This window comes from Sciurus carolinensis, chromosome 3 (genome assembly GCF_902686445.1).
Source record: "Sciurus carolinensis chromosome 3, mSciCar1.2, whole genome shotgun sequence".
NCBI lineage: Eukaryota > Metazoa > Chordata > Mammalia > Rodentia > Sciuridae > Sciurus > Sciurus carolinensis.
This window is the reverse complement of record NC_062215.1, coordinates 64,248,303-64,265,643: the sequence shown is the minus strand read 5'-3', so window position 1 is coordinate 64,265,643 and position 17,341 is coordinate 64,248,303. Positions and strand designations below refer to the sequence as shown.

General features: G+C 45.8%; 1 protein-coding gene across 2 annotated transcripts; it reads left to right on the top strand.

Moving 5' to 3' along the window:
* The first annotated feature begins 2,013 nt into the window (after positions 1–2,013).
* Positions 2,014–15,890, top strand: Pipox (pipecolic acid and sarcosine oxidase). 2 transcript variants are annotated; one of them, XM_047546774.1, is made up of 8 exons: positions 2,014–2,207; positions 4,656–4,804; positions 12,416–12,629; positions 12,889–13,071; positions 13,300–13,446; positions 13,796–13,954; positions 14,537–14,612; positions 15,057–15,586. In XM_047546774.1, exons 1-8 carry the CDS (start codon positions 2,094–2,096, stop codon positions 15,149–15,151), a joined length of 1,137 nt encoding a protein of 378 aa, XP_047402730.1. In that variant the 5' UTR covers positions 2,014–2,093; the 3' UTR covers positions 15,152–15,586. The 2 variants fall into 2 exon arrangements, with proteins under 2 accessions (XP_047402730.1, XP_047402729.1); XM_047546773.1 differs by having other exon boundaries at positions 2,015–2,207; positions 14,893–15,890.
* The last annotated feature ends 1,451 nt before the right edge of the window (positions 15,891–17,341 follow it).

The window sequence follows — 17,341 nt, the reverse complement described above, 5'->3', positions numbered from 1 at the left end:
CTATGTATGGGGCCTCTTCACCTGGTCTCTCCCACGGGGTGGCTGGACTTCTAACATGGCAGCTCAGAACTCCAAGACAAAAAGAGGAAGCTGCCAGTATCTGAAGGGCTAGGCCAGAAAGAGTCACAGTATGGCTCCCACCATGTTCTATTGACCAAGGAGAATGTGAGGGGAGGAGTGGGGACAAACTTGGGGTCATCTGTAAGCTGCTAAAAGTGGGGATAAAAATACTTACTCCTAGAACTGTGAGGATTCAATGAGATAATGCATTCAGTGGCAGATTTACCATGAAGTAAAGGAATCCCAGGGTTCCTTAGTTGAATGTTCTCTTCCTAGTCTGGGCACCTAATTTTGTATTCATAATTATTCATTTCCTCTTTCTTTCTCCTTCCTTCCCCTTTCTCTCTCTCTCTCTCTCTCTCTCTCTCTCTCTCTCTCTCTCTCTCTCTCTCTCTCTCTCTCTTTCTCTTTCTCTCTCTCTAGCTGGGGATTGAACCTCGGACCTTGAACATATGCTATACCACTGAGGTGTCACACCCTCAGTCCCCTTTTACTATTTCTTAAAGAGGACCTGTCACTGTAGAAGAGATGTTTCTGAAGAAGGGTCTGAGGAGTTCCCAGAGAAAAGAGGGAACTTGACTCAGGACCAATGGGGTTCTTGGAAAATCTGAAGGAAAAGAATTTCATGGGTCAGTCAAAGGCAAAGACAGAGGCTTATTTAGGGAGAATGAGGGCAATCCCAAGAAAGACACATGCTTATAGGGTTAAGTAAGGAAAGATATTCAAAGGAGAATGCAAGGCCACCTGCAATCCCAGCAGCTCAGTAGGCTGAGGCAGAAGGATCACAGGTTCAAATACAGCCTCAGGAGTTTAGCAAGAGCATTTCTAAATAAAAAATTTAAAAAGGGCTGTGGATGTAGCTCAGTGATTAAGTGCCCTGGGTTCAATCCCTGGTACTAAAAAAAAAGAGAGAGAAAGAGAGAGAATGCAGGCCATCTATACAACAACCCATTGGTCTGGAGTGTTAATATTTATAGAAGGCCTGTGCTAGGGGCGGGACTAGAGGTGGAGCCAGGGTGGAGTTATGCAATTTCATGCCAATTTTCCCTGTGAGTGGGCATTGCCGGGCATGGGTTAAGGGCACAATTGTTCATGGGTGCTTTTTGCATTTCAGTGGTTCATGGATGTTTCCTGAATTTCAATGGTTTATGGGCATTTCCTTTGAGACTCAGTATCTCTCCCTTTATTTCCAAATTCCTATTTCAGAAATCCAAATTGTGTAAGAATCAGGACCTACAAATCCTGGCTCTGTCCTCATGCCTGTGACAGTACTTACTTAGCCCACTGCTGGGCACAGGGATTCTCCATACAGACCCCTCTATGTGCTAGGTCAGTGACAGGTTCCCTTTCTGTGCCTGAGAAGCAGGTTCCTCCTCTCACTCTGTCCTCTTTCCACTTTTTCAGGACCATTTATTCTCCTTTTTTCAAAATGAAAGTAAAACCTGCTGAGAATAATTTCATAATCACAAAACTGCCCTCCCAATTGGCCCCTGCTTCTACCCCCTGACCTCACCACCTATCAGGGAGGTGGGCCTTACCCTGGGCATCCTGCCAAGTTCTTAGCTGGCCCTGCAGAATTTCTAAAGGAAATCAAGCTGGGGAGAGGAAAGCCAGCAGGGGGAGGCAGCATTCCCGGTGCCCAGCTTGGTCTAGGAGGCATTGAAATTCCAGGGCCGAAGTCCTGAGACAAAGATCATAATGAGACAGGAAGGTGGCATAGGAAGGAGCCCATTTGCATGACAATAATTGAGCCAAGAATAGAAAGCTAGAGGGATGCAAGGGTGAGGCTGGCAGCTGAGCTGGGCTAAACCTCACAAATCAGACTACCCAGTTCTGCTCTGCAAGGGAGGCAGAGGCTAAGCCCTGTGCCAGGCTTTGTGGGAGGGAGGAGTAAGGAGTTGGACACAGCCCCAGGGGATTGTGGGAACACTGGCCACTCTGGACTTTGCCCTTGTTCTCCTCCTGCAGCATGATTCTGCCTTTGTTTGCCTTCTCCTTCGTGGGCTCTGTGGCTGTAGGGCTAAGTGGACATCATGGCTGCTCAGAAAGATCTCTGTGATGCCATTGTGATCGGCGCGGGTATCCAGGGCTGCTTCACTGCATACCACCTGGCCAAACATGGGAAAAGAGTCCTCCTGCTGGAGCAGGTACTGTGATGTGTCCTTTCTGCCTTTCTGACCTTAAGGACTGGGCCTCTCTCCTCCCCTACGGAGGGCTCCCCAGAGCTAAGAGGTTATGGATGAGGCCAAAGGGCCGGAAACATCACAAATTCTGTGCAGTTTGTAGTTGAGAAGCTAATACTGTGTTTCATGACAATTCAAAGTTCCACTGCCCCCAAACCCACGCAGGGCTTCTAGGCACATTTCCTCCTTTCGCTGCCTCTCGATTCCTACCCATGACTGAGAAGTATCCCAGGCTGTGTTCTTTTTATTCTTGTTACCCTGTCTCTTCTGTGCCCAGATGGTTGATCCAACCCAGAAAAATAATCAATTCCATTCTGGGTAACCTTAAGTAAAGATAATTTTGCCTAGGGGCAAGGGTTGATGTTTTAATCTAAGAGGTAGGATTGTTTCCTGCATTTTATCAACCTCTTATCCCAAAACCCAGCAGAAGCTCTATTTATTCTGCCACCTCTGAGTAATAATGAGATAGGAATTTGGGGATACAGAGAAAGAAAGATGTACTGAGTCTCAGAAGAGAAACTCCTTGAATCGATGGAATGCAGGAAATGCCCATGAACTTTTGAAATGCAAAGCAGACAACTTGTGAGCAACCCAGCCCCTGCCCTTGGCTCATGCTTGCAAGAAGTAACATAGAGGGGCAAGGTGCAAGTGCTAGAAAAACTAGCACAAAGTGGTTGTGGTGGCGTACAGCTGGTATCCCAGATACTTGGGAGGCTGAAGTAGGAGGATTGCGAATTTGAGGCCAGTTTCAGCAATTTAGCAAGACCCTGTCTCAAAATGAAAAATAAAGAGGACTGGGGATGTAGCTGGATGGTAGAATGCCCCTGGGTTCAATCCCGAGTACTGAAAATCGAGAGAGAAAGAGTAAGAGAGAGAGAGAGAGAGAGAGAGAGAGAGGAGATAAAACTGGCATGAAATTGTGTAACTGCCCTGCTAACTCTACTTCTAGTTCAGCCCCTAGCTACTGTTCCTTTATAAATATTAACAGTCTAAGAGGTTGCTGTCTCTCCCTCTGGAGATGGCCCATATTCTCCCTTGAATGTATATTCCTTGCTTTACCCCAAAAGACCTCTTTCTCTTGAGATGGCCCACGTTCTCCCTTGAATGTGTATCTCCTTCCTAAATAAATCTGTGTCTCTGACTGGGACATGCTGAAATTCTCCATTATGTATGCCAAGGATCTCACTTGTCCTGAGTGGAGTTCCCCCTTCTCGGGAAATACTCTGGTGAAGGTAAAAACTTGATGCACTCGGATCTTATTTTTCCTTAAAGGAAAGGTGACCCTATGTGCAGTGCTGTCCACAGTAACCACTGCATATGTGGGTGTGCAGGCCCACCTTGCAAAGGGCTCTGCCTCAGTGGATTCTCCCTTGCCATTCTGCCTCTAGCTCTCCAGGCTGGTTATGGTTTACTTTTCTTGGTAATGAGCTAAGGAGTTAGTCTGCATCTCTCTATTAGTTTACTCATAGCCCAAGGGATTCCTGGTTCATCCTCTCAGGAAACTCTCATCTTTTGCTAAATCCCAGGATAGTTCTCCTATACTGAGTGATCTGAAGCCACAGAGAAATAGTATTGTTTCCCTTGTCCATAAAATGAGGGAGCTAGAAAAGAATAATCTGGAAGGCTCTTTCTAATTCTGCTTCTTTGTGAGTCCAAGTGAGGTGAGATTGTAGCAGGACAACTGAAGACCAGCTAACAAAGGAATTTATGGGCTGTGAATGATGTTTGCAATAAGAAAGATGAGGTTAGTGCTACTGAAGAACTTCTACCTTAATCACCAGGGCAGTAGATTCCCAGCGACTTGGGAGGCTGAGGCAGGAAGATTATGAGTTCAAAGCCAGTCTCAACAATTTAGCAAGGCTCTAAGCAACTTAGCGAGACCCTGTCTCAAAATAAAATATAAAAAAAGATGGGGTGCAGCTCAGTGGTAGAACACTTGCCTAGCATATGTGAGGCACTGAGTTCGATTCTCAGTACCACATTAAAAAAAAAAATAAAGATATTGTGTCCATCTACAACTGAAAAGAGAGAGAGAGATAGAGAGAGAGAGAGAGAGAGGTTTTATATATGTATGTATGTATTTATTTATTTATTTTGGTACTGGGGATTGAGCCCAGGAGCACTTAACCACTAAGCCACATCTCTAGCTCTTTTTTGTGTTTTATTTAGAGACAGGATCTTCCTGAATTGCTTGGGACCTTGCTAAGTTGCTGATCTTCCTGCCTCAGTGTCCTGAGCCACTGGGATTACAGGTGTACGCCACCATGCCCGGTTGAGAGAGAATTTGAAAAGATTGTATAAAAATATTTGAAAAATAGTGGCTCTTGTTTGACAGCACAGGATGAGATGGGCTCTAAAGAGGAGTGTAAGGAGGGGCAATGGCTTCCCTTGTCTCTTTTTCTCCTCTTCCAGTTCTTTCTTCCGCACTCCCGAGGAAGCTCCCATGGACAGAGTAGAATAATCCGAAAGGCCTATGCTGAAGACTTTTACACCCAGATGATGGATGAAGCCTACCAGATATGGGCCCAACTGGAGCAGGAGGCTGGAACCCCATTGCACAGGTGGGCAGGGGAGGAATTTCTTGAATGAAGGGGCCCCACACCAGGATGTGCTTTTACCCTGTGAAAAGGAAGGGCATGAACACTTGAAATGCAAAGGGTAAGACCCAAGATGCAGGTGCCAGTCACCTGGAAGAATGCGGTGCACTGTCATTATCACCCCACAGGTCCAACTGACTCCTGCCAAATTCTGAGTTCTAGGACTGAGTTAGACCTTGGGTCCAAAGCCAGCAGAGGTTGAATTAGAAAAACTGCTGGAGAGACACAGTGGGCAGATACCCAGAGTTGGGCAGGCCTGCCTGGCACCTGCTGGAGTTTGTATTTACACTTCTATGAAGTTCTCTTGTAGGGTCATGGTTCAAGTAGAAGCTGAGGCTGCTTTCTTGATCTTTTTTTTTGTATCCAGGGATTTTGGGATCGAACTCAGGGGCACTTACCCAATGAACCACATCCCCAGCCCTTTTTATATTTTATTTAGAGACAGAGTCTTGCTAAGTTGTTTAGAGTCTCACTAAGTTGCTGAGGCTGGTTTTGAACTTTCAATCCTCCTGCTTCAGCCTCCTGAGCCTCTGGGATTATAGGCGTGTGCCACCACCCTGGCTCTCGATGTTTTATATGCCCACTGGTATCCTAACTTTTTATGCTGGATCTTCAACCTCCCATCAACTCCCTATAAACTCATTTCATTCTCTCTTAATATCACCTCCCATAGGAACAAAATGGGGTGCTCCTCAGGTCCGAACGCTTGGCAGGAGTGGGCCTGAAGTTATTTCTCTGTTGCTCCCATGGCTCTCTCTAACCCTTAAGAACCCTCCCTCACTGACCTTTCTCCAACAGTCCTGGGGGAGAAAGCAGAAAACCTGTGATGCAGTGGGAACTCTGACTACCCTCTGCCTCCTCTCTGGCCTCCTCCGTGATTCTCAGCGGAACTTGCTTTACATAACCCTGGCTCTACCCTAGGGTGGCAGTTATTTTAATGGCCAGGAACCAAGAGGTTACTGTTCTGTTGCAAAAACACCATTAACTTAAGAATGAAGTGAAATCCATTATGCAAATACAGCCAGGGCAACTAATTAAAGATTTATTCAGAGGCAGCTAATGCACCCAGCACCCAAATAAAAGAGCATGTCTTGCTGAGGGGTGACCTGGCAAAGGGACCCTTTCCTGGCAGTCATCTGTGAATATTGCTGAGTGTCTTGTGCTAGGAGAAGTGCCTGAGGCCTTGGAGGGTACGATTCTTCCCAGAGGAGCACCAAGGGATGTCTGGCAAATGTCTGGCATCTTTTAGAGGGAGACAATTTCGGAGCACGATGGCTTGGGTTTGACTTTGTTGTGCTCTAGGTCTTACCATCTATGTGATCTTGGAAAAGTTTCTTCACATCTATTTTCTCAGGAAACTTTGTGAAGATTAAATGACACTTTTGTGGAATTTCCTAGCAACTTTCAATAACTGGTGGTCCTTTCTGCCTATTCTGGGTCAGTCATATCCTGGGTCCATTGTGCAAAGGAGAAAGAAAGATGGGAGAAGTCAGACTCAGTGGCACACACCTATAATCCCAGCTACTCAGGAGGCTGAGGCAGGAGGATTGCAAACTCTGAGGCCAGCCTTGGCAATTTAGGCCCTGTCTTAAAATAGAAACGACAACAACAAAATAGAAGGACTCAATGGTAGAACCCTTGACTAGCATGCATGAAGCTCTAGGTTCCACCCCAGTACCTGGCAAAAACCAAAACTAAACACAAAGGAGACAGAAGGGAAGCAGCAATCACAGATGTCACAGGAATGACTGCAGAAGAGAGGGAAAGGGACCCTTGGGTAGGAGATTCTCATAATCTCACAATCCTCTTATTTGGCAGATCAGGAATTTGGAAGGACTTTGGAACCAGTCAGGCCTGGTTCTAAATCTCAACTCTTATGTATTTACTTAGCTGTGTGATTTGGGAGCAAGTTGTTCAGCTCTTTGAGACTCAGTTTTCTCACCTGTAAAGTGGGGATAATAATATCTATTTCATGGAGCTGTTGTGAGGATAAGTGTGTAATGGGTTTAGAACAGTACCCAGAAAATCATCATCTTCACTATTTATTGACCATATCTTTTTTTTTTTTTTTTTTTTTTTTTTTGCGGTGCTGGGGATTGAACCCAGGGCCTTGTGCTTGCGAGGCAAGCACTCTACCAACTGAGCTATCTCCCCAGCCCTTCACTATTTATTAATTTATAAATTAGGGACTGTTGAGCATCCCTAATCTGAAAATCCAAATTCCCAAATGCTCCAAAATCTGAAAATTTTTGAGCACTATCGTGACACTATAAGTTGAAAATTTGACACCTGACTTTATATGATGGGTCAGAGTCAAAACGCAGGAGCACTAAAATTAACTTTAGGTTATGTGCATAAGGTGTATATGAAACATAAATGAATTCTGGGTTTGGACTTGGGTCCCATCCCCAAGATATCTCATTATGTTTATGAACTATCCCAAAGTCCAGAAGAATCTGAAACACTTCTGATCCCAAGTATTTTGGTTAAGGAAAACTCACCCTTAATACACAACTCATTTAATTCTCCCTATTATCTTATAAGAGGGTTACTCCTGAGTAGTCAGGGTCTTTCCCCTTCCCAGCATACTGGGGATAGAACCCAGGGGCTATATTCCCACCTTGAACTTGCTGATCCTCCTGCCTCACTTACTAGTTTTTGTTTGTTTGTTTGAAAAAGAGGTCTGCTATATTGCCCAGGCTGTCCTTGACTTCCTGGGCTCAATCGATCCTCCTGCCTCAGCTATCTGAGTCGCTGGGACTACAGGTACACATTATCATGCCTGGTATAGTAGTCAGGATCTTAATGCATTAATGTAAATCACATAATTACTATACTCAGTCTAGAACAGGGGTCGGCAAACTTTTTCTATAAAGGCCATATAGTAAATATTTTAAGTTTTCAGGCCATATGGTCTCTGTTGCAACTATTTAATTCTGCTGTTACAGTGTGAAAGCAGCACAGACAAGATGTAAATAAATGAACCTGGATGTGTTCCAATAAAACTTTATTTCTGGACACTGAAATTTGAATTTCATATAATTTTCTTGTGTCACGAAATGCTATTCTTTTTTTGATTTTTTAATCGACTATTTAAAAATATAAAAATCATTTTGTCTGTGGGTCAGATGACAACAGCCAGCTAGATTTGATCCCTAGGTTGCAGTTTGTTGGTCCCTGATCTAGAAGATACCACAAAATGATTATGTTATTCGTTCATTTCCCCATCTCCAAACAAGTTCATGACTAAAATCATCCCAGGTCAAAAGACTGCTACCATACTTTTAAAGACAAGAAAATATGATGGCCTGTAACCCCTACCACTTGTGCTGGGGATTGAACCCAGGGGCACTCTACCACTGAGCTACATCCCCAGTCCTTTTTTATTTCTAATTTTGAGACAGGGTCTTTCTAAGTTGCTGAGACTGGCTTCAATCTTGCAATCTTCCTTGTCTCAACCTACTAGGTTGCTGGAATTAGAGGCGTGGGTCACAGCGCCTGGTTCACAGCCTGCATTAAAAGACTATTTTGACACCCCACAGCCCCAATTAAGATAAATGAAGAGTGATGTGAATGTGCTTTAAAAACCTTTAAAGTGCTATAGCAAGCTAAGTGTTATTATTATTGTTATTATTCTATTAACAAGTCCTTTCTTATGGCTATCCTAATTTACTCAGGCATGCTAAATTTTTTGGTTCTTATCCTCAGAGCAGATATCTCCCATTCTCAGAATGGTATCTGAATATAGCTGTCTACCTTTGGGTTAAATGCCATTCAAATTGCTTTAGCTTTTACTCTTAATTTTGATTTTCTAAGTGATTCATCATCTTTGTGGTTCTTATTTCTCTCCAGATTCTTCTAGAAAAGCCAGTACAATAAAACTGATAGAACTAAATGTACTTAATGTCATTTGATGATGATTAAAAAATCAAAAATCTTTAGGAATTGGTAGGTAAGGTGGTTGCCCAATTCTTTTTCTTCTGTTCTGCTGCTTCCTGTGACAGCAGCATACTAAACATGGGTGGGCTCCGAATATTTGCATAAATTCTGGGAAGAGACAATGACACATGTGTCAGATCACAAGGTCTGAATCTTTTGTGATGTGTATAGCCAGGATGCTGATCCCAACAGCAAAGCCCAGCTCGTGGACCATCTCTTTCCTGCCCCGCCTTCTCCCTTTGAGTCCTACTATCCAGCTCCTGACCCGAGCTGCCCCTGCTTCGCTGACAATATCAGACAAGATCACAGCCGTAGGCAGTACAGCTGCTGGCAGAACCTGGTGGCCCCCTCCGCAGCTGCTGCTTCCTGTGTCTGCGAAGTGTCTGGCTTGTCAGCCACGTCCCCTCCCCGGAGCAGTCTTTGTTAACCAATTCCACCTCGGCCCACTGAGCGGAAGATGAAACACGGAGAGCTCCTCCAAAACCAACAAAGACAGCAGCCATTACCAAGTCCCTTCCCCAAGGTGACTCTGAGAGCTGGCTTGCCAGGCACTTTTCACCAAGCCAGGAGAACGCTGGCGCTTGGGATGGAAGGTGGTGGATGCAGAGAGAGTTGTCTTCCCCTCCCAGGTTCTCCCAGTTCCATCCTGCACCCTGTCCCACTCTAGTAACTGGTGGAAATCCCTGATTTCCAGCTCCGTATATCATAGGCATTAGTAGACCACAGAAGTCAATGAGGCCCTTGGGAGGAATCTTCAATGACCTCTTCCTAATGCTGCATCAAGCTTGGGCTGGGAGGAAGGCTCAGTTCATATCTAATGCTCCCAACACAGCTGATGGGCATTCTGGGAGGTGGGAGCTACAGAATTTCTAGGGTTTCCTGGCAACCTGGGCTACCTTCAAACCCTCCTTTCCAGGACAGCTCTGGTCAATCATTTCCTGGTCATTTTTACCCCTGAAGATGCCCTTGTCCCTACTCACCCTTTCCTTCCCAAACTTTGTAACGTGGGTCTGAGCAGAAAAAGAGGAGGGGAAGCCTGGAGCACACGGGTGAGAAATTGATGCAGAACAAGTAGTCTATTTATTGGGATCTAGGAAAAGCCATTAAGAAAATAAGCACTTAAATGATTTTCAATCTGCCCATGGAAGTCATCCGTCTTCATACTGGGGGGTGGGGGGGAGGCCCATTCTCCTATCCTGGTTTTGATTGACTGATTTCCAATTCTCTGAGCATTTCCCATAGGAGCCTCTCACCTATCTCCCATAATGACAGGCCTTTGCATTTCCAGGCAGTGTTTTACATTTATTTCCGATTTGCTCATAATGGTCAAAAATCTCTCTCCAATCCAAGGCATTTCTCCAGCAGCGCACGGTTTCCCTCAGGCCAAATAGCTCAGCTGTGATCCACGGAAAATGAGAATTTCCCAAACGCGTCTTCGGACTAGGGGAGGGTCCGGCATCACAAATTCAGATGGAAAATTTCCCACTGTTAGATCAATATCTGGGCTAAGAAATAAATGCCACAGGGGCAGAGAGCTGGAGCAAAATGATTACAATCGGCACAATTACATTCACCGGCAGAATCAGCTTGCTGATTACTCCTAGGGATGGGGAGCTCCCCCTTCGTCCACCGCAGGACAGCTTGGGAATTAGAACATCACTCAGCATTTCATAATTCGACAGATTTGCCTGTTGTCTTGGCATGAGTTCATTTTCCCCATACAGTACATCCCTGTAAGAGTTCTTATTTCAAAGAAAGAAAGAAGAAGGAAAGAAGGAAGAAGGGAGGGAAAGAAGGGTGGAAAGGAGAAAAGTAAATTTCAGACTATACGAGAGACCAAGGCTGCTATATGGCAGACAAGGGTTAGAGTATGCTGCTGTGGAGTTTCCAGACCAGAGATCTGATATTATGTCTGCTTAGATGAGGTGTCAGTCAGGTCTTTCCCAGAATTCTACCCAGCCAGGACCCCATCAGGGAAAAGGGGATCAAGAGCATACACCAGGGATTGGGGTTATAGCTCAGTGGTAGAGCATGTGCTTAGCATGTGCGCAGACCTGGGTTCAATCCCAGCTCTGCAAAAACAAAACAAAACACAAAACCCACCTGTGTAACATCTTTCCTGCAGTGCTGGGGGTTGAATGCAGGGCCTCACACCTGCTAGGCAAGTGCTCTACCACTGAGCTACACTTCCAACCTCCTGGGTGGCTTCCTAATTATCTTGTTGACCAAAAAGTTTACTAGGCAGGTTTCATTACCTGAAAACCAATCTGAAGTCCTTTGGGAGCCACAGAACAGAGACTGTCTCCTGGCTGGTGGGGATTTCTACAGCGTCTTTCCTCTGCTGAGTTCTGAAGAGGCAGTAGCTGGCGTTGCTATCTCACCAGTGGTGAATGCCGGGTAGGCGGGGGCCATGGCAAATGGATTGGGCACGCTGCGCGGCTCTGTGTACTGACACCGGCCCCCGGGCCCGCTGTGTCCCTACCCCCTCCCAATCTTCTCTTTAATCCCCCCAACCAGATAATGTGGGATTTGGAAGCATGTAATATCCATGAGACTCCATTATAGGCTATTACGAGCTTTATATGCAGTACCTGGGGGATGTACCAGGAAGCTGTTGGTCAGTGTGTTTGCCGAAATTGAGAGGGATCATGGGGAATGGTCCCAAAGGCAGGGGGAACTCTTCCATTATTTAAACAGTACCCCCCCACACACCACAAAAGGGAGCTCTAGTTTCTTGTGATGGAGAGGCAGGAAGCATTTAAAGAAAAACTGCTTTCACTCCCTTATAGAGTAAGAAGGATAGAAGGAGGTATAGGGGAAAACAAAATCAGAGAATCATTGAATTTATTGCTGGAGCCCAGAGAGACCATCGACTGGGGGTTTATGCATGAAAGTGCTGTTGGCATTTGGGGTGAGATCTTCTCAAGCATTGCAGATTTAGCATCCTGATCTCTGCCCGCTAAACATGAATGGGAACCCCAGATATGTAACAAATGTAAATATGGCCCACACCATTTCCATTTGTCCCTGGGTAGAAGGGGGATATTACCCTGGTGTGGAATCACCAAAGGTCTAACAGGCATGTGTCACAGAGGAGGAATCTGGGCTTAGACATGTCAGTCTCCAGATCAAAGTCATATCAAGGTGACACCACAGTTAGAAGCAGAGTCAGATCTCTCAGTGTAGAATCTTTTCCACAAAACAAGCAGACTCTGGGAAGGAACTGAGAGACAGACAGACAAAAATATCACATGATAAGAAAGGGAATAGGAGAAGGAACAGCGGGGTCGGGAGAAACAGAAAAGAGATCAACATAGCCAGTGGTTCAGGGGATGGGAGGAAGAGGAAGAAATCTTATCAAACTGGTTGAACACCTACCATTTTCAAGGTATGGGAGATGAAAGAGAACTTAGACTCTCTGCTCTCAAGGGCAGAATGAAGGGACAAGCAAACCAATAGTGAATGCCAATGGCAAACTTGGAATGGGCTAGAAACAAGAACTCTTATGGCAAAGCTTCCCCTGTTCTCCGAATATGAGGCTGTGACTTCCTTTGACTTGGGACACTTGTTGAAGAATGAAAGTGAAGATCCCTGAAACAAATCTTTACCCAAATGACCTTATCTTTTCTTTAATAGGCAGACTCAACTACTGCTGCTGGGAATGAAGGAGAATCCAGAACTAAAGACAATGCAGACCACTCTGTCTCAGTGGGGAATAGAACACCAGAATCTTTCATCTGGAGAACTAAAGCAACGTTTCCCAAATATTCAGTTCACCAGGGGAGAAGTAGGGCTCTTGGACAAGTCTGGAGGCATCCTCTATGCTGACAAGGCCCTCAGGGTCCTCCAGGTAACAATGTGCAGCATTGGGACAATTCAACTTCCTACTCTGGGCATCCTGGGTCCCAACCATCCAGTTTCAGACCCCCTTCTGGGTGAGGGCCTTTGCCCTGCTGTCTTTGATCTTGACTTTGGGGGCAGACTTTGTCCACCTGGGAGAGGAGGTCTAGATTCTGCACCCTCTTGGTTGCCCTAACTAAAGGGCTCTTTGTTCACTAGGGTGAGCCACATACACAACTAATTCACCTTTCCCTGCTCTGTCTTGTCAGGAAGCAATTCGCCAGCTAGGAGGCACAGTGCGAGACGGGGAGAAGGTGATAGAGATAAGACCTGGGCTACCAGTCGTGGTGAAAACCACTTCTGGGAGCTACCAAGCCAAGAACTTGATCATTACTGCAGGACCTTGGACCAACCGGCTCCTCCGTCCCCTGGGAATTGAGTTACCTCTCCAGGTAGGGGAAACTGGAAGACTGAGAGTCAGTGCTTAAGACTTGAACTGGACTTGTAGCTCAGTGGTAGAGTGTTTGCCTAGCATGGGCAAGGACCTGGGTTTAATTCTCCAGGACTGAGAAAAAGACAGATGTATGAAAGGGTGCAGAACCCCAGAAGAGACGGCTCTCACTGAATACAGTGTTCCATGACTTTTTGCCTTTATCACCCTCTTCTTCCCTGGTCTCAAGACTCTGCGGATCAATGTGTGTTACTGGCGAGAGAAGGTTCCTGGGAGCTACAGCGTGTCCAAAGCCTTTCCATGCTTCCTCAGCCTGGACCAGGCTCCCCACCACATCTATGGGCTGCCTGCGGGGGAGTATCCAGGGCTGATGAAGGTGAGCAGAGAGGTTGAGAAGACTGCTAGGTACCCATGCAAGTCTGGGGCAGCTGCTGTCCCCAGATCCCAGTGGACAGCAGCCGGAGTCTACCTCACTACTCTTTACTGTTTACAGCCTGAAACCCTCAGCTGCCCAGAGACCCAAGCCAAGGGAGATTTTTCTTTGCAATTATAGGGTGGGTGCAGGGATGGACACCAGGCAACCTCCTGTGGCAACAGTGTGTGTCATGACTGGAGGGGGCTGGGATGATGGATGGGGATATCCTGTGTCCACACCTGCCCCTTGCTGGTTGGTGCATGTTTCGGAAGGCCAGCATCACTGCCCACACTGCTCTGATGGGGGCCAGGTCTGCTATCACCATGGAAACAGTGTGGACCCTGAGGAGCGGGACTGCCCCCCAGCCTCCTCAGACATCCAAGATGTCCAAATCCTGTGCCGCTTTGTCAGAGACCACTTACCTGACCTGAGGCCTGAGCCCGACATCATGGAGCATTGCATGTACACGGTAAGGGGGCTGGTGGTCGCGCCAGGCCTGTTCTGGCTCTGGAGAACAGGGGAAGGAGACAGATAGACCTTGTGCTGGCCAGGCCTGACTGCATTTGACCCTTGATGCAGTGCTTCAAACAAGCCAGCAAATTTCTGTGGGTTGGTTCACCTCCACAAGAGAGGGGCCTGTGAGGGTTCACTTGTATTCTTTTTCATTAGGCAACTAGTTTATGCCTGGCAGTTCTTCATTATATTTCCCAGAAGAGTTCTAAAAGATTTTTGTGGCAAGATGCTCCAGTTGAACAGGCCTTAAGGGACAGAGAAAAGAGACAGATGTCACTAGGGCCTGAGGCATCTTGGCTAAAGTTAGTTTACAAAGATGATCTGAGCACCTACTGTGTTCATAGCTCAATAGGAGGGGAGAGACAGATGGATGAATGAGGAAGACTGGCACACCCAGAGTGGGTTCTGGCACACAGGAATCATGCCCGTGCCCCAGCTCGTTCTTTCTGGAAAGAGATCCAGCCCAGTACCTTCCTGTCAGAACCTGTAGTTTCTCCTGCCCATCTTCAAAAGACACAGGTGTGTTGTTTCTTTCTAGAACACCCCGGATGAGAATTTTATTCTTGATCGCCACCCGAAGTATGACAACATTGTCATTGGTGCTGGATTCTCTGGTGAGCCCCGGGGGATGAGGGGACATCTTCAAGCTGAACCTAGCTCAGTACCAGGAACAATGATATTTTCCACACTCCTAGCTGCCTGCACAGGGACAAAGCCTGGACATTGCATGTATAAGGAGGCTGGGTAGAAGGGGTGTCCATGGGGGAAGGTGATTCCTGGCTTTGGGATGAGACCAAGAGGAAAGGTAGCCCTCTCTGGGTAAATAGGGAACATCTCCAGAGCCCAAACTCTAGGTCCCTGAGGATGCTTGATAATCTGCTCTCCTTCTTCTAGGGCATGGATTCAAGCTGTCCCCTGTTGTGGGGAAGATTCTATATGAATTAAGCATGAAATTAATACCATCCTATGATCTGACACCTTTTCGAATCAGCCGCTTCTCTGACCTGGGCAAGGCCCATATTTGACCCCCCCGACCACCAGCTCCTTTCTGTGCACAGGAGCCCTCTGCTGGGGAGGACTTCTCAGATGGAACAGCCCTGGGATGTCATTCCTAACTCCTGCTTCTCTTGAAATCCCTGCAAACACCAAGTAATTGAGTCTCTTTCCCTGGCCAACTCCCCAATTTCAATGACCTTCTTTCTCCTGGAAAGCAATCAGATGTTCTATCACCTCAGAGTAGCAAGGACCTTTGAGATGGATCTTTCAACAGGGAAGTGACACGGGAACTGGCTCAGCAGACCAGAGCCGTTGTTAAAATTCTCTTCACTGGAACATTCGATGAACTCTGGGTGGATTCGACTAACTCTCCCAGGGGAGGGTAAACAAAATGAATTCTTATAGATCACTGATGCCCTTGGGGTTCCCTTTCCTAAAACTAGAGTCATCCTCCATCACAAATTCCCATAAAATCTCACCCTAGCTGCACAATAAATGTTTGCTGAAAAAGATTTGTTGAACAAACAAATAATCACATTGCATGAAAGTCTGCGGTGGGCTTTCTTTTCCATATGACCTTATTTCCTACAGGCTCTAATTGTCTAAATTAGCACCATAGAATCCATTACCCCAGGAATCCGCAGTCTTTATCCCCTCGATGCTCGGCACCCTGTTTCTTTGAATTCTTTGTCTCATTCTCATCCTCTCTCTGGATCTGTAAAGATGCTCAGCTCCCCAGTCTCTCATTAAGGTGTATTGTCAGGTCCTTATGAAGATGGAACTGTTATACCAGAAAGAAAGAGCAAGACACACTCGCTTAGAAACCCTGTTCAATGTTTGAATGTTAAATGTGCCATTTTATTATCATTAGGATTGCTCCCACTTAATGAAACAGCATTAGCACTGAGGCGGCTGGCCTCCTTGCACTAATTGCTTTGGAAGGAAACGGGCTCATAATGACCCCAGGGTGGCTGGAGGGGAGAAGGGTATAAACAGGGACTCAGGCAAGGCTTCGATGCACTCAGATGAAACCCAAGCAGGGGAACCTCCAGATCGGTTCAGTTCCATCCTGGAGAACAGGATTTTAAATGCTCTGGGGAGAGAAAAGCTGGGACTGGGTGGGGTAGATATTTAGGAGGAGTCACGGAATGGGGAAGAATGGGCAATAGGAATAAGAGGCAAAATATCCCCAAGGAAAATACAACACAGGAAATTACTCTTCAACTGCCTCAATCCTTAAATGTCTAGGCACATGTATTAGCACTGATTTCTCCAGTGAGTTATAAAAGTCAGCTGACCCCGTCGACTCCATGCCAAGTCTGCTTCTTGGGTGATCTCTGGTGGTTCTCTGAACCTCAGCCTCTGTAAAATGGGAATAATAATACTGACCATGGCTATAGGGGTGTGTGAGTGTCAAATAAGTTCATTCATTCATTCAATATACAGATAATTATTTAGCTTCTACCATGTAACAGGCACTGTACTAGGCAATGTGGATGTATCACTCAACGATACAGAGACAAATCACTGTTCTGAAACAATATGTTATTTCCTCAAAATATTAAAAATAGGGCTGGGGTTGTAGCTTAGTGGTGGACCGCTTGCCTGGAACATGTGACATATTGGGTTAGCTCCTCAGCACCACATAAAAATAAATAAAATAAAGGTATTGTGTCCATCTACAACCAAAAATATTAAAAAAAAAATAAAAATAGAACTACCATATGATCCAGTAATTCCACTTCTAGATGTATACTCAAAAGAATTGAAAACAAGGTCTCCAAAAGGATTTTTTTTCTTTTTTTGAGGTATAAAGATTGAACTCAGGGGTGCTCTACCACTGAGCTACATCCCCAGTTCTTTTTCTTTTCTGTTCTTTTCTTTTCCCTCCTCCTCGCCTCCTCCTTCTTACCTCCTCCTCTTTCTCCTCCCTCCTCCTTCTTCTTTAATTGTAGATGCACACAATACCTTTTATAAAAAAAATATATATTTTTTTAGTTGTAGATGGACACAATATCTTTATTTATTCATTTATTTTTTAATGGGGTGCTGAGGATCAAACCCAGTGCCTCACATGTGTTAGACAAGTGCTCTATCGCTGAGCTACAGCCACAGCCCCCCAGTCCATTTTCATTTTGAGACAGGGTCTCACTAAGTTGCCCAGGCTGGCCTCCAACTTTCAATCCTCCTGCCTCAGCTTCCAGAATAGCTGGGATTACAGGTGTGCACCATGATTCCTTGCTCAAAAAGGTTATTTATAAACCCACATTTAGGACAGTATTATTCACAATGGCCAAGAGGTGGAAACAAACAGATATCCATTGATAGTGGAGTGGATGAACAACAT

Excerpts from the sequence above, each read along its gene's own strand:
- Pipox (XM_047546773.1), top strand. The coding sequence starts at position 2,094 with ATGGCTGCTCAGAAAGATCTCTGTGATGCCATTGTGATCGGCGCGGGT. Across the intron at positions 2,208-4,655 it reads GAGTCCTCCTGCTGGAGCAG|TTCTTTCTTCCGCACTCCCG; the intron begins GTACTGTGATGT and ends CTCCTCTTCCAG. Across the intron at positions 13,955-14,536 it reads TGGAGCATTGCATGTACACG|AACACCCCGGATGAGAATTT; the intron begins GTAAGGGGGCTG and ends GTTTCTTTCTAG.